At 38.3% G+C, this 25348-nt stretch overlaps 1 protein-coding gene across 1 annotated transcript in view; it reads left to right on the top strand.

The window, feature by feature from the left end:
• SVEP1 (sushi, von Willebrand factor type A, EGF and pentraxin domain containing 1) overlaps positions 1 to 25348 on the top strand; it is a 226247-nt gene that overhangs the window by 129744 nt on the left and 71155 nt on the right. Inside the window, exons 23-33 of the mRNA XM_007968447.3 lie at positions 3782 to 3895; positions 4927 to 5128; positions 8035 to 8192; positions 9055 to 9256; positions 11376 to 11551; positions 18931 to 19055; positions 20063 to 20186; positions 20915 to 21085; positions 22827 to 23000; positions 23425 to 23544; positions 25007 to 25183. Of these exons, the coding sequence (XP_007966638.3) occupies positions 3782 to 3895; positions 4927 to 5128; positions 8035 to 8192; positions 9055 to 9256; positions 11376 to 11551; positions 18931 to 19055; positions 20063 to 20186; positions 20915 to 21085; positions 22827 to 23000; positions 23425 to 23544; positions 25007 to 25183 (1743 nt within the window). The remainder of the gene's footprint in view (positions 1 to 3781; positions 3896 to 4926; positions 5129 to 8034; positions 8193 to 9054; positions 9257 to 11375; positions 11552 to 18930; positions 19056 to 20062; positions 20187 to 20914; positions 21086 to 22826; positions 23001 to 23424; positions 23545 to 25006; positions 25184 to 25348) is intronic.

The raw sequence follows: 25348 nt of genomic DNA, 5'->3' as shown, positions 1-25348 counted from the left end.
CTGGGTTTTCTTACAGAATTTTTACAGTTTGAAGTTTTACATTTAAATCTTTAATGCATCTCAAATTAATTTTTGTATATGGTAAAAGGTTGGGGTCTAGTTTCATTCTTCTGCATATGGTTGGCCAGTAATTCTGAGGAAGTTTCTGAGGAAATGACAGAAAATATGTAAAGCCTACTACAAATACAAGGTCCTGCCCAAGCTTTTTACTAATATTTTACTGAATTTATGAAGAGAGAGAGAGTGTGTGTGTGTGTGTATATATGTGTGTGTATGTGTGTATATATAAGTGTATATATATCTTTGGATTTTCATGTGTGTGTGTGTGTGTATGAATATGTGTGTGTATAATTATTACTAACTGTGGACTTTAGGCACATGTATCCTTGAAATTGTTATGGACCACTATGCCTCTCTTTTAACTTAAATAAATACATATTTAAGTGTTATTTTTTAGCATTCAAAATCTTTTTATTTATGACTTAAATAATTTCAACTTTTATTAATTCAGAGAGTACAAGTGCAGTTTTGTTACACGGATATATTGCAAGATGCTGAGGTTTGGAGGACAGATAATTCCGTCACCCAGGTAGTGAGAATAATACCTAATAGGTAGTTTTTCAGCCCACACCGCCTTTCTTCTCCCCTCTAATAGTACCTAGCATCTATTGTTCCTATTTTTATTCCATGCATACTCAATGTTTAGCTCCCACTTTAAGTGAGAACATGCAGTATTTGACTTTCTGTTCCTGCTTTAATTCACTTAGAATAATGGCCTGCAGCTGCATCCGTGTTGCTGCAAAGGACATGATTTTGTGGAGTTTTTATGACTGCATAATATTCCATGATCTATAAGTACCACATTTTCTTTAATCCACCATTGATGGGCATGTAGGTGTATTCCATGTCTTTGCTATTGTAAATAGCGCTGGGATGAACACACAAGTGCATGTGTCTTTTTGGTAGAATGATTTATTTTTCTTTGGATGTATACCCAGTAATGGGATTGCTGGGATTACTGGCCAACCATATGCAGAAGAATGAAGCTGGACCCCAACCTTTTACTATATACAAAAATTAATTTGAGATGCATTAAAGATTTAAATGTAAAACTTCAAACTATAAAAATCCTATAAGAAAACCCAGGAAATACCCTTCTTGACATCGGCCTTGGCAAAGGATTTATGGCTGAGTTCCCAAAAGCAATTGCAACAAAAACAAAAATTAACAAGTCGGACCTAATTAAACTGAAGAGCTTCTGCACTGCAAAAGAAAGCATCAATGGAATAAACAGGCAACCTACAAAATGGGAGAAAATACTTGAAAACTATGCATCTGACAAAGGCCTAGTACTCAGAATCTATAAGGAGCTTAAACAAATCAACAAGCAAAACACAAATAACCTCATTAAATAGTGGGCAAAGGACATGAACAGACACTTCTCTAAGAAGACAATAGCAACCAACAAACACGAAAAAAACCTCATCATCACTAATCATCAGAAAAGGCCAATCAAAACGACAATGAGATACCATCTTACACCAGTCAGAATGGCTTTTTAAAAAAATTTTTGTATTTTTTGAGATGGAGTCTCACTCTGTCGCCCAGGCTGGAGTGCAGTGGCATGAGCTCAGCTCACTACCACCTCTGTCTCCCAGGTTCAAACAATTCTCCTGTCTCAGCCTCCCAAGTAGCTGAGACTACAGGCGCATGCCACCGTGCCTGGCTAATTTTTTGTATTTTTAGTAGAGACGGGGTTTCACCATATTGGTCAGGCTGGTCTCAAACTCCTGATCTCTGGTAATCCACCTGCCCCAGACTCCCAAAGTGCTGGGATTACAGGCCTGAGTCACTGCCTTCGGCCAGAATGGCTATTATTAAAGAGTCAAAAAATAACACATGCTGGCAAGGTTATAGAAAAACACAGCATGCTTATACACTTTTTTAGGAATGTCAATTAGTTCAGCCACTGTGGAAAGCAGTTTGGAGATTTCTGTAAGTGTATATCTTAAGTCAAGAGTTGCAGTTTTCAGCACCTTCTCACAAAAATAGTTTAGAAACAGTGATCTTATTCTCAATTCCCTTGTTAACCCACATTATAATTATTATAATACTGATGATATATTCTAATAAAATAGACTAGGATTTACTACTTTATAAATAGCAATGACCCCATAATATTATTATGGAGAGTACTGAGGTCAAATAAATCATCCAGCATTGTACCTAACTCATAAAATCATTATTATACTAAAAAGATATCTGAATATATATTTTAATACATGTGGGTATATAATTTTCTATATCTTAAAAAGTTTAGTAAAATCCTGATAACATTTCAGAGGAACCATAACTTTATGTGTATCTAAAAACAATTTCCATAGAGACATGAAAATGTTTAACATAATTTACAGTAGTAATCATTTGGAACAACTCATATATTTTCTGTATCTCAAATCTATGCAACATTGGTTGTCCCAGGCCTATGTTTAGGGGCCATATCACATGTATCTTGAAACAAATTGCTCTCAGCTTATACTCTAAGAAGCCCACATGATGTGAGATCAACTGCAGACCAGCAAACTCATCACCCCTAACCAAGGGTGTGTATTCAACAGCTGGAACCACATCCAGATTGCTGGCCTGGTTCCCATTTTCTTTCTCAGGCTCTTTCCTCTCCACTGTCTGCCTATGGTTGCATTTCCATAGACCATATTAAAATTATGCACCTGTATCCTACATTTCTTTATTTAAAATTCCAAATCTCATGTTAGTGACACCTGGAGTTGAATCATAGTAAAAACTTGTGACCAGAATGGTAGACACATACTATGAGAAAAGTAGAACCAAGTTTCTAAATAAAATAAATATATATTTACTAGATGTGAAATGCATTACGTATATTATTTGACATTACATTTATTGTGTGGATTTACTGTGAAAAAAAGTGTTCATTATGGTCCATATGAAAGTGTAGATTTTATGTTAGATTTACTATTCTCATAAAAACAACTTTCATTGTGAAATTTCCTTTTAGCATATTTTAATGTCAAGGTACATAAATTATTAGATATGTGTTACATAATTCCATGAGGTATAAATTTAAGCATCCTGAACTCTTCAACCCAAGGAGTCTTTGTACGTATGTTCTTGAATGTGAAGATTTATGGTTCTAGGCTCATTTCTGTGCCTGTCCTTGGCGATGTCACAGACCTCTTTGGATCTAATTCTAGATGTATAAAATAAAGGATATGAATTACATCAGTTGTTCTCAAATTACGTTCACACAAGACATGGGACAGCTGCACAGAAATTTGGCTGTGTTTCCCTAATTTGCAGAAGAAAATGAGTTATTTTCTTCATTCAATAGATTTCTCCCATAATTTTTGCCAACTTTGTAACTGTAACGCTGTAACTGTTACCACTTAACTCTAAAAGGAATAAACTCAAAAAGAGAACAACTTGCAAACAAATAAGGAGGATAATTTTAAAACAAAATTACACATCTTTTTAACTAAAAAAATATGGCCAGATATTCATAGTTATCATTTTCCATTGCATGCTGAATATGTTAGGATTCTTGCTAGAAAAAATTTGCAGTTCACAGAATAGAAGAAACATTTTATTTCAACATGTTTGGCAAAGAGTTAAATTTGTCACAAACATGTTAGCCATGACTTCCAATTTCCCTATTCCAATGCCTGAACAACTTGCTTGGAAACTATTGGTCTTAAAGTCCTTTCAAGTTTTCTGTAGTTCAAAGATTAATAATTCTTTGCAGGTCTGCGGTGTGAAGAAAATATAAATGAGTGTAGCTCCAGTCCTTGTTTAAATAAAGGAATCTGTGTTGATGGTGTGGCTGGCTATCGTTGCACATGTGTGAAAGGATATGTAGGTAAGATGCTTCCAGTCTTCCCAAGTTGTCTTAAAATCTTGTAAACCACCACAAATTAGTACATTTCTTAACATGATATATATTAATGTGAATTTTTGGATTTTATGACTGCATGGTGATTATGTAAGAGAAAGTCTTCATTTTTTGAGAAAATATATGCTGAGATGTTTGGGGTGAAAGGGCATGCAGGTCTGCAATTTACTCTCAAATGGTTCAGCAAAAAATAATTTGTGTATGTGGGGTGTGTGTGTGTTAAGGCAAACTTTCAAGAAGGAACTGGAGACATATCATGTAATATCATATTGCAGACAGATGCACAATAATATGGTTTAAAAGTGTATGCTTAATTGCTAAAGGATAAATCCAAGAAAGCAAGTGGCCAGTAAAGGAAAATGGCAAGATCAAAGAAACAGGCAAGTTTTGAATGGAATTTACTAGCTTTATTTCTTAACATTATCTCAATTAGATGTCTATTACCAAACTTAATTTCAAAAAAAAAAAATAAGATTTAAAAAAGCAGATTATCAGCTGGGCATGGTGGTTCACGCCTGTAATCCCAGCATTTTGGGAGGCCGAGGCAGGTGGATTACTTGAGCTCAGGATTTCAAGACCATCTTGGCCAAAATGGTGAAACCCTGTCTCTACTAAAAAAAATACAAAAATTAGCCAGGTGTGGTGATGGGTGACTGTAGTCCCAGTTACTCAGGAGACTGAGGCAGGAAAATCGCTTGAACCCAGGAAGTGAAGTTTGCAGTGAGCCGAGATCGTGCCACTGTACTCCAGCCTGGGAGACAGAGCGAGACTCTGTCTCAAGGAAAAAAAAAAAAAAAACTCAGAGTCCGCAAAAAAATGACTTGCAAAAGCCAGAGCCCATTACAGAATGGATCTCAAACCAGTTTGATGGGCCAGTGGCTCCACAGCCTCCATTCCAAGCCTCTAGAAGCAGCATCCTCCAGGGAGTCAACACTTTAATTACAGTGTTCCCAGGGAGTTAATCATTTGGGCTGTTTCTCTTCCTTCTCCATCCTCAGGCCTGCATTGTGAAACAGAAGTCAATGAATGCCAGTCAAACCCATGCTTAAATAATGCAGTCTGTGAAGACCAGGTTGGGGGATTCTTGTGCAAATGCCCACCTGGATTTTTGGGTACCCGATGTGGAAAGAACGTGGATGAGTGTCTCAGTCGGCCATGCAAAAATGGAGCTACCTGTAAAGACGGTGCCAATAGCTTCAGGTAAAGGCTAAGTCTGATTCTTTTCACCTTTTTTTTATTTTTCTAAACTAGTCAATGTTTCTGCAGCCTTTATGGAGTGTTGCTTTGAGTCTCAAGTCAGCCATTTTCAAATGCTGGCCCGAGGATAGGCTACAGTTGAATATTCCCACCGCCATTTCTGCTTCACTAAGCCCGGAGTAGAGCCTACCATTTTAAAATAGGCAACCTGTCATGGCTTAAGTTTCCCGATGATTCTGATGCACAACCATGTTTGGGAACTAACGTTCTATACTAGGGAAGTCATAAAAGATGAAAGGAAATATAATTACTCAGAAGCAAACACAGTAGCACTAGACAAAGCCCATATTTTATTTATTTATTTTTATATTTTTGAGACGAAATTTTGCTCTTGTTGCCCAGGCTGGAGTGCAATGGTGGGATCTTGGCTCACTGTAACTTCCTTCTCCCGGGTTCAAGCGATTCTCCTGCCTCAACCTCCCGAGTAGCTGGGATTACAGACGCCTGCCACCATGCCTGGCTAACTTTTGTATTTTTAGCAGAAATAGGGTTTCACCATGTTGGCCAGGCTGGTCTCAAACTCCTAACCTCAGGTGATCCACCCATGCTTTAGCTGAAGTTTTTATACCAGATAAAATCAAAATGGAATTTGCAGTCATATTGTGATAGTGCTCATCTATATTCTATGTCCACAATTTTGAAACTTTTTTAGTAACCTTTTGTTAATCTAACATGAATGTAAAAAGTAAAATAATAAAAGCTAAGCTTTTGTGGCTGAAAATAGTGTGTTTGAGGGGGAGAAAGACTATGTCTCCCTGAGGCAGCTCTTAAGTGTCAGTAGAATACAGTTTGAAAAACAACCCTCTCCTGTTGTCATTATCAAGACTATCCTGTTCCATCCCCCACTCTTTGCAGGGGAGTACAGAAGACAGCACATCTGTAGTACACAAGACAGATTTCTCTTGCTTGCAAAATTTTAGAAAACTGTATTGTCCTCAAGGTGCTGCTGGTTTTATAAGTTTACAAAAGTAAAAACCAAAAAAGAACAAAAGAGGTCTAGCCCAATTGCAACATTTCCCAATCCCCTTCCTTCTAGTTCAGCCCCCTTCCATTACCATCCTCCCACAATATCCTCACCTTCAATATGGAAATGAGGTCTTATCATGTAGCACTGCTTTCTTATGGGTTTGACATTTTCTGGCATATACCAAACTGTAGGCAATGAGAAGTTTCCAGATGAACAACAAGAGTTCCAAACTCTTTCCTGGGTTTAAAACGATTGATGAATACCAAAGTTGTCTAAATCCTAACTAGAAGAAAGGTGAAGGTACACGCTCCCAATTCAGAAGGAATGTAGGTTGTTGACAAAGTGAATCTATTTCATAGATGAGGATATGATAGTGTTGTAATGACACCAAACAGGAGGACAAAGGTGAGTGAAATTATAGTCAAGATAGATTTACCATCAAATGCAGAGACCCAGTAAAGATCTCCCAATTCCAACTGAGAGTTTTGCTTAAATACGCCAACCACCAGTTATTCCTGTTAGTCACTGTTAGGTCAGTATCAAAGAGGTCTTCATATGAACATGCTAGTAATGATAGCATTAACTTGCATTTATCGGACCGGTCCTTTTAAATTACAAACTATTTCAGTCACACGGAAAATTACAAAGAATAATAAAAGTAATGTACTGATCACTGTGATTATCAGACCTTAGTATTTTGCCATATTTGATTCACATCTTTTGTTTTAAAGACATAAGTTCTAAAGGTAGGGCTGGATTCCCTTCAACACACACACGCATACACATGCGTGCGCGCACACACACATACACACACACACATATTCACCTTCTTCCCCCAGCAGTAATCACTGTCCTGAAGTCTGAATATATCTTTCTTATTCGGGTTTATATTTTGCCACATATATGACTTCCATAAACAGTATATAACTTACATGTTACATAAGTGGCATCATAACATACATATTCTTTTTGCAATTTTTTTTTCCACTCAGCATATTTTCAAGTATTATCAAGGTGGTTACATTTGGCTCTGGTTTGTTCATTTCAATTGCTCCTTAGTATTCCATTACATGATGGAATTAATTACGCTATGATTCATTTTCTCATTCTCCTCTCCATAGACATTTAGAATGATGTTGCTATGAACATTTGTTATATGGGTCCCTGTGCACCTTGTGCACTTATCTCCTAGAGCAGAAAACAAGAAATGGATTTATAGGGCTCTGGGAACACAAACTCTCAACTTCTCAGGACATTGCCAAATTGTAGTCCTACTCACTATATGGAACTTCCTATTTTATGACACTCCTGTCAACATTTGACATTGCCAGATATACTTTCCATTCTGATGAGTTTAAAATGGTTTGTTGCATAGCACAGAAACTGTATAGCATCCTGATTAAGAAAAAGGATATAGGTTGATTCAAAATCCCACTCTACCACTTGGTAGCAATAGAACTTGGGCAAATTCTTTAACCTCTCTGAGCCACAGTTTAGCTCATCTGTAAAATGGGAATAATACTAGTATTGCCTCATTGTTATGAAAATTGGCTTAACATATAAAAGCCTTTAGAACAGCATCTGAACTTTTCATATTTTTCTGAGAACTCCTATGGGTAGAGAAACCACAATGTGTGAATTATATTTCACCTGTACCAGAACTACTTTCTACTTTATTTTTGCTACTACAACATTTCTAATACATCTGATCTTATATAGGTTTAATCAGGTGAACTGGAAAAAGTAATCTACAATTAGAGCATTTTGATGTTGAAAATATATTCCAGCATTTTGATTTTCAAAGTCTTTTCAGATAAGATTGTCATAAATGGGAGACTTCCTACAACTGTTCTAATTGTTACAACATTTTGTTTTCTTTCAGATGCCTGTGTGCAGCCGGCTTCACAGGATCACACTGTGAATTGAACATCAATGAATGTCAGTCTAACCCATGTAGAAATCAGGCCACCTGTGTGGATGAATTAAATTCATACAGTTGTAAATGTCAACCAGGATTTTCAGGCAACAGGTGTGAAACAGGTATATATCAACTCAGTGTTATTAATAACAATACTAAAAATAGTACTGTAATAACAATACCAATTTTGCCTGCACCAAGCACTGCCCATAGGCCAAAAACTATGCCAAAGACTTTGTACTCATTTAATCTTCACAGCCATCCAACAAACTAGGTACTACTACTATTATCCTCAGTGGCACAGATGATAAAATTAAAGCTTAAAAATTTAGGAGGGAAATAGAGAAAATTGAATTTAGTAGAGCTCTTCACATTCTACTTATTTATAATAAAAAGGATATTTTGATAAGCCACTTGACTTCAGAGGTGAGAATCCATGAACATGTTTGAGAATCAGCAGATCAAATCTAAATATTTTCTCAGGAGATTGGAGTCTTTTAGCTGTAAGACTTGTTTTATTGAGTGGGCTATGCAGGTTTGGGGCAGAGCTGAATTGCTCATGAAATAGGGAAAAGCCAGAGTCCTAAATAGGGTAGCATGTTACCCTTGCAGATCCTCCTCCGTCTCTCCTGTGACATCAATTACTTCCTCTCTACTGAGTCATTCTCATTAGCATACAGACATGCTTTAGTATCTCCTGGCTTTAGTAGCATTTCAGTTCCACCTCTCCTTCCAACTACTTCTTGTTTCTCTGCTTCCTTTCGCTATTGAATGCTTTTCCTATCTTGTATACTCACTGATTATTTTATTTAAAAGAATTCACTATGTATTTTGTAAATAATATTTATTTAATTTTGAAACTGCTTCTTAGGTAAATAATCATATTCACTGAAATGAGCTTCTTTGACAATAGCACTGCTTCCTTTGACAATTGGAAATGTCTTCCAAGTGCCACCGTCTGCACACTTTTCTTATTCATTACAGAACAGTCTACAGGCTTTAACCTGGATTTTGAAGTTTCTGGCATCTATGGATACGTCATGCTAGATGGTGTGCTCCCATCTCTCCATGCTCTAACCTGTACCTTCTGGATGAAATCCTCTGATGACATGAACTATGGAACACCAATCTCATATGCAGTTGATAATGGCAGCGACAATACTTTGCTCCTGACTGATTATAATGGGTAAGCAGAAGCGTCGGAAGGCTGTGCTTAAGACCTTATCTTGGAGCCAAATTAGAACTGACATTGAGGATGGGAAATGGGAAAGTAGAGGGTCAGTTGTTCTCAGAAAACAGCAGGTTATCAATAATCAAATGGAGCATCTGAACAAGTTCTGTAAGAAGGTAAAATTTTAGTGATAATACCTCAAACATGTATTGTGTTTTGCTGTTTACTAAGTATTTTCATATGTATTACTTCTTCTGATATTCACAATGACCTGAGGAACTGTGCCCATTTTACAGACAGTAGAATAAAGTTTCAGAAAGTCTAAATGACTTGCCCCAAATCTCACACCTTGGAAGTAGCAGGGCTAAGTCTCAAATTCTGACTCAAATACTGATGCTCTTTCTTTTATATAATAGGACCTCTAAAAGTTAAGGGATTTCAGTGACATCATTGACCCTTGGGAGACAAGTGTATTGCATACAAATCAGTATACAAACTCAGTGTGCATATTTTTTTTAGAATCCATTAATTCCAACTTCAGGGCCCCATCCCCCTGGGTTGTCAGGAGAGCCAACCTTAGTTGTACCCAGAGTCTTGCCAAAGAGCCGCAGACTTAAGCAGAACTTCCATCACTGGTCAACCGTCCGCATTGTTTATCACTGAGCTGTCCACTGACCCAGCCTTTATGGTCCCTTTAAAACCACTGCTTTTTAAACATATGAAATCCTTGGCAAAACATCAGGTTCATAACTTCAATGTGGTTAGATTCTGTGGTGCACCACATGGTCTTTTCCTCTCAGATCCACCGAAATTCTACTTATGAGCAGGTTGTTGGTGTTCAAAACTCACTGAGCTTTTTTTTTTCTATCCCTAATCCAGGGGAATCGCACTATTCTGGTAGAAATCTCCCATCCTCAAATACTATTCTTCTTTATTTACTAGATCTGTTAAAAAACAAAAATCCAAGAAGTTTGCAAAAACCCTCCTTTGAGACAAAATATATAGAGAGAACCTGTTGCCTCCTTGAATAAGGAGAGAAACTGGAAAAATGCAGGAAGGAAACCATTAATATCGCAAAAAATATTTTTTCATAAACATCTGTAAACAAGATCTGATAAGATGCTGGGAGAAGTAGTCAATGAATTTTTATCTTCATCATCAACTTTCTCTAATCGTTTCTTTTTCTCCATTTGATTTTGAAGATTTTTCACTTTAAACTGCTTATTAGCTTTATTTCCCTGAATGACACAGTTGTTGGAAACATCTTCTGGCTGGCCATCCTTGTTGTTTCAAATATTCTTTTCTTTGGATCGGCATACTTTGTCTGACATATGACTGCATGAGCAACTGTCTTAGTCCATTCAGGCTGCTACAATAAATAGCATAGACTTGGTAGCTTGTAAAGAACAGAAATGTATTTCTCACAGTTCTGGAGGCTTCAAGATCAAGGTGCCAGCATAGTTAGTGTCTGGGGAGGCCCTACTTTCCTGTCCACAGATAGCACCTTCTTACTATGTCTTCACATGGTGAAGGTGCAAGTGGTCTCATCAGAGCCTTCATGACCTAATCACTTCCCAAAGACTCTACCTCCTAATCACATTGGTGATTACATTTCAATACATAAATTTTGAGAGCACACAAGAGAGCACACAAATATTCATACCATAGCAGCAACCATCAAACAGACTTATTGTTTGTTTGATGAAGCATCTATGAAACATCTGAAATTTGTTCTTGGTCTTAAGAAACTTACATTCTGGAAGAAGGATGTCAGTCTGGCATTTTACACAATTCTCACCCTTTCCATTCTTGACTCATTCTCTCCAAAACAGCCAGTTGGTAAACTGTCTCAAATTGGAGCAACTTCTCCTGGCTCATCCTAAGACTTTTTCCTACCCCTCAGTGTTTAAGAACACAAACCAATTTTCAGTGAGCTGCAATCAAGTATAATTAGTAAATCAAATCTGCTTTTACAAAATGTGACCAAGTGGAGAAAAAAAAAGAGTAATGGGTTTACACAAAGTACTTTACCCACAAAAAAAAAAGGAAAAGAGGAAAAATAGTAACATGCCCCACAGTAAGGATTGCAACATATGGCTAATGACTACATTCCCTGGAATCTTTCTTTCCACAGCTGGGTTCTTTATGTGAATGGCAAGGAAAAGATAACAAATTGTCCCTCAGTGAATGATGGCAGATGGCATCATATTGCAATCACTTGGACAAGTGCCAATGGCGTCTGGAAAGTCTACATCGATGGGAAATTATCTGACGGTGGTGCTGGCCTCTCTGTTGGTTTGCCCATACCTGGTATGTTTTAACAAAATGAGTATAATTCTGTTGAACTGTAGAGGTGATGCTCCTTAAGTGGACATCAGGTTTGCTAGCGTTTTTGTCCTTGGTTTCAAACAAAGATTAACGGCTCTCTCTCTCTCATTTCCTACTCCCTGATTTTCCTAACTGTGGGTTATTAGAAGCTTTTTTCCTAGGTAAGCTGTTTGCCTCTCTGTGTGACAAATGCCTTTGAAGATCTACGTTAAGACTACCAAGAAGCATGCTGAACTAACAGCTGGTTGCTAAACTGTCTTCCAAGGAGATGAATTACTGGTATTATTTGTTTAAGGATTGTTTTGTTTTGTTTTGTTTTGTAATCAGTATATAAGCAGGACCACGGCTATCCATCTTTTATGGCCCTTTTCAAATAGATCTTGACCTGTCTTCTAAAAAATACTTTTTAATAAATATCCCAGGAGTTTTAGTTTGAAGAATTGCAAACTAAATTTCATTAGGTGACCCAGGTTCTCAGCATCGTACATGGCAATAAGCTTGTTCCATCTGGATACATCTATAGAAATATATGCATATGACATTACTTTTTACTTTGCTCATTTGTTTCAGGTATACAAAATGGTGCCTAGATAAAAGAAAATTAAATAGACAAAAATGAATTAAAGTATTAGAAACTGACTAATATATTCTAGAAGTAAGTTGTATGAAACTAGGATAAGTATACTAATAAATATAGCACAAAAATACTAAACTTCATAAAAATGTGATGAGATGCCTTTGCAAAGCCTCAAATACAATACTTATTTTATTTATTAGAAATTATTGGCCAGGTGCAGTGGCTCAGGTCTGTAATCCCAGCATTTTGGGAGGCTGAGGCGAGCGGATAACGAGGTCAGGAGTTTGAGACCACGCTGGCCAATATAGTGAAACCCTATCTCTGCTAAAGACACGCCAAAAAAAAAAAAAAAAATTATCCAGGTGTGGTGACAGGTGCCTGTAATCCCAGCTACTTGGGAGGCTGAGGCCAGGATAATTGCTTGAAAACCCAGGAGGTAAAGGTTGCAATGAGCCAAGATCACACCACTGCACTCCAGCCTGGGCAACAGAGAGAGACTCTGTCTCAAAAAAAAAAAAAAAAAAAAAAATTGGCCATACATTGTTTCACTTTTAATACTATGAAGATCCATGTGGATCAAACCAAAATTGATCTACTTGTGAATTTAAAGAATACGTCCTAAGCACTCACTAGGAGGGCCAGGCACCTATGCAAGGCACCAGAAACCCAATGGTGAGCAAAAGTCATGTGGTCCCTGCTCTCCAGAAGCTTTTATTGTGGCCAGGGAGTGAGGTGTTCATCACATAATCACACTAAATGATGTGTAATTTCACACAGGCAAGCACTATGGAGGAAAGGAACATCATTCTATGAAAGCCTGTAACCAGGGAGCTGATGTAGAATGGGGAGTCCATGGAGGCTTGTGGAGATGTCCCTAACTCTCAAGGATGATCAGGCACTAATTAGCGAAGGAGACTGGGCCTTGTTGAAAGAGCTAGAAAAAGATTGATGTATCTGAAATGCAGGCTGAAAGAGGGAAGGCAAGGCAATCAGGTAGAGAGGGCAGACATGGCCAAATCACATAAAGCCATGTAGTGTGGGTTAAGGATTGAGGTTTTCGGCCGGGCGCGGTGGCTCAAGCCTGTAATCCCAGCACTTTGGGAGGCCGAGACGGGTGGATCACGAGGTCAGGAGATCGAGACCATCCTGGCTAACACGATGAAACCCCGTCTCTACTAAAAAAAAAAATACAAAAAACTAGCCGGGCGATGTGGCGGACGCCTGTAGTCCCAGCTACTCGGGAGGCTGAGGCGGGAGAATGGCGCGAACCCGGGAGGCGGAGCTTGCAGTGAGCTGAGATCCGGCCACTGCACTCCAGCCTGGGCGACAGAGCGAGACTCCGTCTCAAAAAAAAAAAAAAAAAAAAAGGATTGAGGTTTTCACTCTAAAATCAATAGGGAGTCACTGATGGATTTTAAGATGGCTTGGGGAAATGGCAGGAAGGACAGCTTAAGTGGTTCTGGGCATGAGCAGAAAGAAGTAATAGGGTGTATATGAAAATTCCTAAACAACAAAGAGGTCTCTAATCAGAGGACAAGAGGACTCCCAAGTGCAGGGACAGCACTGAAAGTTAATATCTGAGTTAATATCTAAGAAGCATTTATTATGTTTCTCCTGGGAGAAAAACTTGGGACAAATGAAAAATAAGAGAGAAAGCCCACTCTTCCTTAAACCCCAGAATAACTGAAGAGATGAATGAAACATACAGACAGATCCTTGGATGTGTATCCACACACTGAGCATTTGCCAAGCGCCAATCCAGCCAGTAAGGCACCATCTGAGTGTCGAGGTTCCAGAAATGGAAGACCCAAAGGACAGAGCTGTAGAGTCAAGGACACATGCATTTTGCTATGAGGAGAAGGCAGAGAAGGAGGCTCAGGACATTTAATGAATTTAGGGAGCAAGGGTGATTTATAAAGAAATGGATTGGGGAGATTAATTTGGAGGAGAAGGAAAGAGAAACAGAGACAAATTAGAAACTTTAGACAGGTTGTTGTAAGATGGGAGTATTGGGAGATTAATATAGAGGTTGCTTTTGAAAATCATGTAATTATTTTATAATACTAGGGCAATATCTAATAAGATGATTTTGATGAAATCACTCTGGATAAATTTAAAACGTAGTCTATCATCCTTTGCCTCTTTGTAAAATATACTTGAACAGGAAGCCAGTGCCAAAACCAAAACTTCCTTGTAATACCATTTATGCCTAATTACCCAAATATTTTTATAAAATTTACTCAATGTTTTTGTCACAATGATCATGTGAATTTAATAGAGTAGTTATGCTACTATTTTAGAAATGAAGAAACAGAGAATTCCAGAAGAGTTAAAACGAGTCTCTCAAATTGCATTCCTAGAGCCTAACTCGTTTAATTTATGGCTGTGTCCTCTTCATGGCCCCTTCTGCCTTTTCCACTTAGATTAGCCTATTGATACATGTCCACACATGGAGTAGGTGTGGGACCATTAGAAACTGTAGCACTCACAATGGTAGAGGGAACCTCTGGGGATGTGGATGGACACCCTTAGTATGTACCATACACATCACGCTATAGAATTCTTTCTTGCAATCTACCCACTCCTCTGCCTAGAAACTCTCCATATCTTCCTTCTGCATGAGATTAACTCTAAATCTTCAAGATCCATGTCTGAAAGATTTCCCTGAGCCCAGCCCATTCTCATTGAGCTTTTTCTTTCAGTTCTTCTCTCACTCTGCATGCCTCCACTGCTGCATTAACCACACTATATTGGAAAGTATTTATGTATGAATTTTCCCTTAGAATTATCTCTTAGAAGAAGAAATTCTTTTTCATCAGTGTAAGTCCAGTGCCTGGTATTGTAGACAGTACATTATTGGTAGCTTCATAAACATCTGCTGAATTTACCAGCCTGTGTCTTAAAGGATGAGTCAGAAAGAACAGAGAAAGGCAACTCAGACAGGAGGAGCTCTGCATGCAGAGGGCATGGAGCCATGAATGGGTTTTGTGTGAGGAGGAATGGTTGACTGATCCCCAAAGCAGTAGCACAGTGTATATAGAGGAGAAGAAAAGGAAGATGTGGTGGAGAAAGAAGCTAAAACATAACATAGTGTTGGGCTGTAATGAGCCTGTTTATGTCCCCCAAGAAATGCACACTTTCTCCTTCAGTTGAATTAAGAGACATTAAAGGTATTTCAAAAGGAAATGGCATTATTAAGTGAGGTGGGGCAGTGGTTTTTTGTGTTGGTTTAATTTAGTGTGTTCTGGTTTTCAACTCTCTCTTCTCTAAGTGGTGCGATTACAGGTGATTTTTATTTTCTTATGATATTTTCACAATGAATGTGTATTTCTTTTCTGGTTAAAAAAACATTTTTATCTTTAAAATATCAACAATGATGGAAGAGTAAAAGGTAGATTGAAGGAACAGCAAAATAAAACCAAGAAACTCTTACAGTAACCACCTAAGGAAATAGTTTACTGACCACAGGCATAAGGATGGCCAGGATGATTGAGAATCCATAAATATTGCAGAGTTCCAACTGACACCCTTCATGGCTGTCTTAGTCCGCTCAGGTTACCATTTAAAAAAAAAAACAAAAAACCATACACAAAGTGGCTTAAATAACTGAAATTGGCCAGGTGCAGTGGCTCACACCTGTAATCCCAGCACTTTGGGAGTCCAAGACAAGTGGATCACCTGAGGTCAGGAGTTTGAGACCAGCTTGGCCAACATGGTGAAACCCCATCTCTACTAAAAATTAAAAAATAAAAAATTAGCCGGGCATGGTGGCGGGCCCCCAGCTACTTGGGAGGCTGAGGCAAGAGAATTGCTTGAACCCAGGAGGCAGAAGTTGCAGTGAGGTGAGATCGCGCCACTGCACTCCAGCCTGGGCAACAAGAGTGAAACTCTACCTCAAAAATAAAAAAATAAAAATAACTGAAATTAATGTTCTTGTAGTCCTGCAGGCTAGAAGTCTGAGATCAGGGTACCAGTATGATTCGTTCCTGGTGAGAGCCCCCTTCCTGGCTTGTAGACAGCCACCTTCTCACTGTATCCTCATATGGCAGGGAGAGAGAGTGCAAACTTTCTGGTGTCTCTTCTTATACAGGCCCTAGTCCCATCATGTGGGCCCTACCCTCATGAACTCATCTAAATCCAATCACCTCCCAAAGGCTCCATCTCTAAATACCACCATGGTGGGAGTTAGGGCTTCAACATATGAATTTGGCGGGGACACAGTTCAGTGCATAGCAGTGAATGACTGGCTTCAGTTTGACCAAGTTTATTGAAGAGTCTGTTGGCTAAGGTAAGAATTCTAAGAAAAGGAGTTGGTGATGGGGGAAAAGATTATGTATATGGTTTTAGACATATTGAGTTTGAAGTCTATGTTGAATTTCTAGTCACAAAAATATATACAGCTAAAGATATAGGTCTGATACTGCTTTATATCAAATTGGCAAAGTTGTTTTTAGTGACACCATAAAATTGGCTAGGATTCAGCACAGCAAACCTCTGTATAGAGCACCGGCAAGTATGTAAGTTGATACAATTTTTCTGGGAAGCAATTTAGAAACTTGCATCAAAAGCCTCATAGAAATTCTTTGCCTGCAACCATCAGTTTACTAGAAATAAATCTATGGAAATCATCAATAATTTGAACATATATATAAGTATGTATAAATAAACATGTTTATCTCAGTGTTATTTTAATATTAAACTTAGAAACAAGGCCAACATCCAGTAATAAGGGGCTGTTTAATTAATTAAGCAAATTATGTTTTGTTGTCCATTCATGTGTTAAAACAGCATAGCTAGGCCAGGCGTGGTAGCTCACATCTGTAATCCCGGTACTTTGGGAGACTGAGGTGGCTGGATCACTTGAGACCAGCAGTTGGAGACCAGCCTGATCAACATGGGTGGTGAGGGTGGGTGAAATCCCATCTCTGCTAAAAATACAAAAATTAGCCAGATGAGGTGGTGCATACCTGTAATCCCAGCTATCCAGAAGGCTGAGCTATGAGAATCACCTGAATCTGGGAGGTAGAGGTTGTGTTGAGCTGAGATCGCACCACTGCACTCTAACCTGGGTAAGGGAGTAAGACTCTCTCTCAAAAAAAAAAAAAAAAAAAAAAAAAAAAAAAAATAGGATAGCTACTAAAACTCATGAAATGGGAACATGTTCAAGATGGTCTCACAACACCTTGAACAATATTCAAACATTCTGAATATGTATGATACCGAGTTATGTGTTTTAAATACCTCACACATACATAAACATATACTAGAACAAAATTAAAAACCTGGAAAGAAATACAAAAAACTATTAAATAATTACTTCTAGGTAAGAAGAGTTCTTTATAATTTAAAAATTTTCTTCTGTGCATGTATTAACTTTAAAATTATTAGTACAATTTAAAAACATGTAGATTGGGAAATCATGAAGGAGGGATCAATGGACATAGATTAACCAAGTGAGATCAAATTGAAACAGTAGTTGACTTTGGGGACTTGAGGGAAGGGTAAGAAGTGGGTGAGGGATAAAAGACTACACGTTGGGTACAGTTTACACAGCTCGGGTGATGGGTGCATCAAAATCTCAGAAATCACCAGTAAAGAAGTGATCTGTGTAACCCAAAACCACCTGTTCCCCAAAAAATACTGAAATAAAAAAAAGAGTAGTGGAAGGAAGAAAGTCACGGGGTAGAATCTTGGGATCACTTCTAAGAAGCAGGCAGAGAAGGGAGACTGAGAATGAGCAGAAAGGTTCAAAGAAAACCAGGAGAGGATGCTCTGATAGAAATCAAGCATAGTGTAATCAAGTCTGGCTCCCGGCAGGAAACAGGTAGTCACTAAAGTGAGTTTAATGAAGGGCTGTTTTCAAAGGTGTGAGTGTGGTTAAGAAGACCAAAATATGACAGCAAAACACATATGACTAGCAACAACAGATGGGTGTAAGGGGATGGGCCTGAAGTGACAAGGGTTAGGCATTGTTGCCAGAACTTAGGAACCTGTAGCACTGGGGAGAATTCCCTAATCTCTTCAGAAATAGAAGGAAAAGCCACTCCTAGCTGGTTGCCTGGCAGGAGAGGATACAGGAGATTCAACTTCTCTCTCATCTCATTTTCTTATCTCATGCTGGCTCTTCACTGGCCAGAAACAAAGAGAAGCCAGGAGACAAGGAAGCCGGGTGATGCAGCCCACGGGACAACCTTTGGGACACAAAGCTGAGTGAAGAAGGGTGGAGGGTAGGTCTGCCAGTGCAGACACAGACTATCTGGCGCACCCAGAAAGGCAAGTTGAATAGAATGAAATGCTTAGCCAAAACAGATGATACAGAGAAGTCACAGAGATGAATACTGAAATTTCTATTGAATTTGGCAATTAGGAGACCCCTGGCAACTTTAGAAAGTTCCCTGGATTTGGTGATAGAAATTATATCTTTGTAGCTTAAGGAATAAGAAAAATAGCAGTCACTTCCAGGGAGGGTGATTTTCTACAAGAAAGTAAGCAAAATAATACTTAATTTGTCAACATAAAATATTATATGCATATATATGTATTGAATATAGTTTTTGTAGTTACAGGTTTATAAATCAACATTCTAAATCCTGTCTATTTTTAAGTTGCTATATAAAACATTGAATTTGTTCTTATTGATAAAACCTGCAGTAAATTTACAGAATTTTGCTTTTCAGTGATTTTCTTTCATTTATTTGTATCAGTCATGCTTTCATTAAATTTAGATTTAGGAATAACAGACCATCAGGCCAGTTTTCCTCCTTTTCTTTCTCTTTCTCTCTAGGTGGTGGTGCATTAGTTCTGGGGCAAGAGCAAGACAAAAAAGGAGAGGGATTCAGCCCAGCTGAGTCTTTTGTGGGCTCCATAAGCCAGCTCAACCTCTGGGACTATGTCCTGTCTCCACAGCAGGTCAATTCCATTTTCAGTGTATGACAGTAATGAGATGCAAAGGTACAAACCTAGTAAAAATGTGAACAGCCTAATGATGACATAACTTAATGTAAGCTCTTGGTTATCAGAATTTATCACCAGTATCATTTGATGCTGTGGTTATAGAGGAAGTTAGGCAGAAGTTACAGTAATTTTCAGTGAACACCCTTTTTAGTTTCTTGGTGATGTTCTTAAATTTTATTGGAATTATTTTAGATTTTGCAAAATAATGTTTTCCAATAAAATTTAAGAATATCATCAAAGAGAGCAGGAGAAATCATAAAGAATAATGCTTCAAATCTCTCTAACTAAAGATGCAGAACTTTAAGGCTGGCACAAGATCATCCGTAGAGAGCAACATACGACCTAGTGGCTAAAACCAGCCTAGAGTCAAACAACTGGGGTTCAAATCCCAGTCTTACACCAAACTCACTGTGATGATTTTGAACATGTTATTCCATCTCACTAAGTTTCAGTTCTCTTATCTATAAAAGATGGATAAATAGAACTACATAGCAGAGTTTTGACAAGATTGAACAAAATACTACATATGCATTTGTGGTATTATTTGATCCATAGTAAAGGCTTAATAAATGTTCACTCTTATTACTACAGAGGCTTGACTTCTTTAAGCCTCAGCTTCCTCACTTCTATGTCAGAGGTCAAAGACATAGAATGAAGAAGGAGAGAGCCTTTACAACCCCTTAACAAACCACATGGCTTTATATAGGGAATTCTAGGTGTAGGATTTCAAAATTTCAGGCAACTGTGAGTCTAGTGAGAGAAGTAGCTGGGAGAGGGAATGATAGAGCTGGGGGAGAGGGAAATGGAAGAGAATTTCCTGCTGCCCCTGAAATCATACCTGCTTCCCTCCACCCCCACCTCTAAAATATCTGTGAATGTTTTCAATAGGACTAAAATAACATATAATAACGCAATCTTAATGGAACAAGTAAGGCTTATCTAAAGTGTTATTAAACTTTCAGGTGAAGTCACTGGCTACCTCCTGCCCAGAGGAACTCAGTAGAGGAAACGTGTTAGCATGGCCGGATTTCTTGTCGGGAATTATGGGGAAAGTGAAGATCGATTCAAAGAGCATATTTTGTTCTGGTGAGAATTTCCTTCTTCCCTAGACTCCACTATCTCTTGACCACCCTGGGACTGTCTAGCAAAAGGAGACAATTCAGAATTCTCTATCAGTCAAATTGTATGTGCCTGTCAATCTACTTTTTGTAACCAGTAATTCATACTTACCCTATTTTCATCCAAAGGATTTGTTTTCTTTAATGCTAAAATATATTCTGTATAACAAGATATAATTAGGAAATTTGGATGAAAGTAAAATAAAATCAGGAAAATAAGATTAGAGAAGAGATGAGGTTATTTTTTTCAGTGCGCAACAACATACTATGCACCTGTTTGAGATGGGGTACTCTTTTGGTTCCATAATTTGTAGAAGGTATCTAGGAACAGGTAGCTCAGGGAGAAAAGCAATGGATGTTGCAATCCACACACTAAAACTGAATTATCAAAACTGTATCATGAAATTAAATGTATTTAAATGATTTTCTTAGACTGTCCTAGAATTTATGGCTTTTGATAACTTACAAGAACATTTCATTAACATTCCTAAAATATTTTAAAAGAGGGAGAGTTGTTGATTCAAATACTTTTTTAAAGTAATTTTGCTTGCCAGTGATCTGGTTATATGTTAACTTGTTTTCACATCAGTAAGGTGGCTCTCAAATGCTGATACGGAATACAGTTTGAAATCATTGACTTGGTGATGTTGCCACTATGTTGCTGACAAGCTCTGCACCTGTGTTCTTTGCCCTCAGATTGCCCACGCTTAGGAGGGTCAGTGCCTCATCTGAGAACTGCATCAGAAGATTTAAAGCCAGGTTCCAAAATCAGTCTGTTCTGTGATCCTGGCTTCCAGCTGGTCGGGAACCCTGTGCAGTACTGTCTGAATCAAGGACAGTGGACACAACCACTTCCTCACTGTGAACGTGAGCTGCCTTTCTTGAGGCCATTTCAGTGACTTTTGAAAAATGTTGAAAACATAAGAACTCTTTTCAGGAATGCTAGACAAAGGGTGAATACTTCACAGTAGCAAATATACCAAATATTCATTGAACCTTTTCTTTGTTTAATGAACTGTGCTGGGCATCACGAAGGAGATGGGTGATTAGGATCCAAAGGGACCATTTGTGGATGCATCCAAGGTGATGCAAGGAACTGAAAGTGATGGAAAGACACACCCTATAGGTGGAGGCCCAGAGATAGGTGGGTCATTGCTGGAGGGGAAAACAGGGAGAGACATCTTCAGTCGAGTGCATTCATTCATTCATTTATTCAGCAACTTTTAAAGTACCTATTATGTGCTAGGCACTGATCTAGGTCCTCGAGATGCAGCAATTGGGGGGAAAAAGCCCCTATTCTTATATAGTTTAGATTCTAATAGTTTAGGATTCTAACAGGAAAATAAATAAGTAAATATAATATGTATTTATAGTAAATAATAAAGGTAAGGGCTAGAAGTAAGAGCTGTGAAGGAAGACAAAAGAGGCCAGGAAAATACAGTGTGGCCAGGCGTGGTGGCTCACACCTGTAATCCCAGCACTTTGGGAGGCCGAGGCGGGTGGATCGCTTGAGCCCAAGAGTTCAAGACCAGCCTGGGCACATGATGAAACCCTATCTCCACAAAAGATACAAAAATTAGCCAGGCATTGTGATGTGTGCTGATAATTCCAGCTACTCAGTAGGCTGAAATGGGAGGATCACCAAGCCCAGGACGCAGAGGTTGCAGTGAATCGAGACTGCACCACCGCTCTCCAGTGTAGGTGACAGAGCTAGACCCTGTCTTAAAAAAAAGTAATACAAAAATGAGGGTTGGGTGGAGGCTAGACTGCTATTTTAGATAAACACCTGTTATCACCTGATATATTCACCTGATATATCACCTGATATATATCACCTGATATATTCACCTGATATATCACCTGATTTGTTTGCTTGTTTGTTTTGCCTATCTACCCCACTAGATAAAAAGCTCCATAAGGCAGGGATTTTGTTTGTTTGGCTCACTGTTGTAACTACAGCACCTAGAACAGCTTCTATGTGTTAGGCCATTTTGCATTGCTATAAAGAAACACCTAAGACTGGGTAATATATAAAGAAAGGAGATTTAATTGGCTCACAGTCCTGCTGACTGTACAGGAAGCATGGTGCTGGCATCTGCTCAGCTTCTGGAGAGGCCTCAAGGAGCTTTTACTCATGGCAGAAGGCATCAAGAGTAGGCACATCACATGACAGGAGCAGGAGCAAGAGAGACAGTGGAGGAAGAGTTGCCACACACTTAACCAGATCTTGTGAGAACTCACTCACTATTGCAAGGACAGCACCAAGCCATGAGGGATCTGCCCCTATGACCCAAACACCTCCCACAAGACCCCGATTCCAACATTGGGGATCACATTTCAACATGAGATTTGGGCAGGGACAAATATCCAAACTTTATCAGCGTCTAGTGGGTAAATGTTTTTTGAATAAATGAATTGCATGCCTACTATAAGCCAGGCAGTGTGCTAGATGCTGAGGGTTCAGGCTGCTGCTATCCCTAGGGCACACTCAGTCTGACATTTGCATGCAGTAAAAATGTCATGCTTAACTGAACTGCTAGTTTAATATAAAGTGTTCTTTGAGTATTTTGCTCTTAATGTCGTTGTCTTCTTCCTGGTCACCTTACAGGCATTAGCTGTGGGGTGCCACCTCCTTTGGAGAATGGCTTCCATTCAGCCGATGACTTTTATGCTGGCAGCACAGTAACCTACCAGTGCAACAATGGCTACTATCTATTGGGTGATTCAAGGATGTTCTGTACAGATAATGGGAGCTGGAACGGCGTTTCACCATCCTGCCTTGGTGAGATAAATGTTGGCAACTACTATACGAGATTATTCTAGCTCTGTAGATGACAATCATCCCAAATTCCTGAGGTTCTTGAGGCATTGCTTTGTTAATTTTATCTCATCCCAGTAAGCTGTGGCCAAGCCATGGTGACAAAGCAGCTGTATGTAGAGGTGCCAGAAATGTTTTAAATTTTTATCAGGCTCCATATTAAAACTATATTTATATATCCCTGTCTTATACTTGCCCACCTATAAACTAGGGAAATAATAGCTTTTATTGTATATCTGCAATGTGATTATGACTGTTATATTTAAATTCTATACAAATATATGAAGTGTGCATTACGTGATATGTAATGATTTAAAAGTAAAAACAGATGTTCGATACATAAGGAAAAGGAATCAGCTTTAAAATTTATAAGCTGTCTTCATTTTAGATGTCGATGAGTGTGCAGTTGGATCAGATTGTAGTGAGCATGCTTCTTGCCTGAATATAGATGGATCCTACATATGTTCATGTATTCCACCATACACAGGAGATGGGAAAAACTGTGCAGGTAACTAATATATGTAGAACTAGAAGTTCCTCATTCCAGTCTTTTATTCAAGCACATGTTTTAAGTGTATGTTATTTCTAAGTAAGATAATAGTTTCAACTTCGAAGGGCATACAGGTAGGCAGACAAGATAAAGATCTTATAAAAGACACATCAGTAACAACTAAAAGTGCTTTACAGTAGCATTGTGCCTCCCCCAAATTCCCAATTTCTGAGAAACAAAACTGATAGCCGACTATGCTGCTAGAATGTTGAAATGTCTACATAGTACAAGAATAATAGAGTTGATATAGAAATATAATCAGTGACCTCTCTGCCTCAATCAGAGCAAGGAAGATGCTTTATCACGTCTTCACTATCAATATCTTTCCTCTGCCTCGGTCACACAAAATTGTATCATTGAAAAAATATAGATATCTTGCCTCCCCAAGACATCTTGCATTACGATATTTTGAAATAGCGTTGATAATACTAGATTATCTCTCAACCCATTGTTGTATTTCTTCATTTGCTGTGAGGAGTAACTCCCAGAAAACAATAAGATATCTATATAAACACACCATATAAACAGTTCTTTATTTTAGTTATTTCATGTAATATTATATCTGGCAAATTTTTTGATGTCACAAAATAGTTTGAGAGCAGGATTTTAATTCCTGTTTTATAATTCGCTTTATGGATTTTCCATAAGTAACTTTTCTCTGTATGTTAATATTAGGTGATATTCACTATGGAAAACAGTTTAATAAGCATCCTTGGACATACATCTTTGTGCTTACCTCTGGCTGTTTTCCTCAAAATCAGCTCATAATTGCATTTACTTTAAGAATTTATTTAAACTCCTTGACTTATGTAGCCCAAATGGCCTTTGAAAAGATTGATGCAATATATCTTCCCTTTTTGAGAAATCAAGTATTATATTCACTTTTCTTGCTCAACGCTGGCCCAAACCTTGCTTTAGCCTTTTCTCCTTCCTATTATAGCAGTGGTGACCGACCCTGAATCTGTAGATAGGGAGAGCCCAGAGCTCACACTATTTGGGAAGGGAGGCTGGAAACTTTCCTAAATCTGCTTTATTCCACCTTTCCATCAACCTGACACCAAGTCAATTGCTCTAAAAAACAGTATGAAGAGGGAACAGATGAAAGAGGCTAACGCCCTTCTAAGCCACGCCCTAGCACCACCGCTACTTTCCCAATGAGAGCCTACCTTTTGGGGCCAGAAAAATTATGTATATTGTTGTTAGGCATTGCTGTTTCAAATTATTATTGCTTCAGTGCTTATTAAATGTATGTTCTGGTCTAATGTCCAATGTGTCTCTGGGCCCTCATGCATTTCCCTTCACGAGGTTTTCTCTTGTGATTTTAACAGGTCTCTTAACTATAGTGGAATTCTTTTACTGTGAGACTTTGCATGGTTGTGTGAAAGCCACTTATTGTTCCACCAAAACTGTTTGTTTCTAGAACCTATAAAATGTAAGGCTCCAGGAAATCCAGAAAATGGCCACTCCTCAGGTGACATTTATACAGTAGGTGCCGAAGTCACATTTTCATGTCAGGAAGGATACCAGTTGATGGGAGTAACCAAAATCACATGTTTGGAGTCTGGAGAATGGAATCATCTAATACCATATTGTAAAGGTATGTTTAGTAATGTTACCATGTTTATTATGTTTGGCAATCATAGAAAGGTAAGGTGTAGACATATAAAGTGTTATATCAATGTTCTTTGTATTTGAACTGAAGTATTAGGCTCATGTTTAAACATGACCCCACACACACTCCAAAAAAAAAAAGAAAACAAAC

The sequence above is a fragment of the Chlorocebus sabaeus genome, chromosome 12, assembly GCF_047675955.1.
Source record: "Chlorocebus sabaeus isolate Y175 chromosome 12, mChlSab1.0.hap1, whole genome shotgun sequence".
In the NCBI taxonomy this organism is placed as follows: domain Eukaryota; kingdom Metazoa; phylum Chordata; class Mammalia; order Primates; family Cercopithecidae; genus Chlorocebus; species Chlorocebus sabaeus.
Note: the sequence above shows the minus strand (reverse complement) of the source record. Positions and strands in the feature narration are given on the sequence as shown.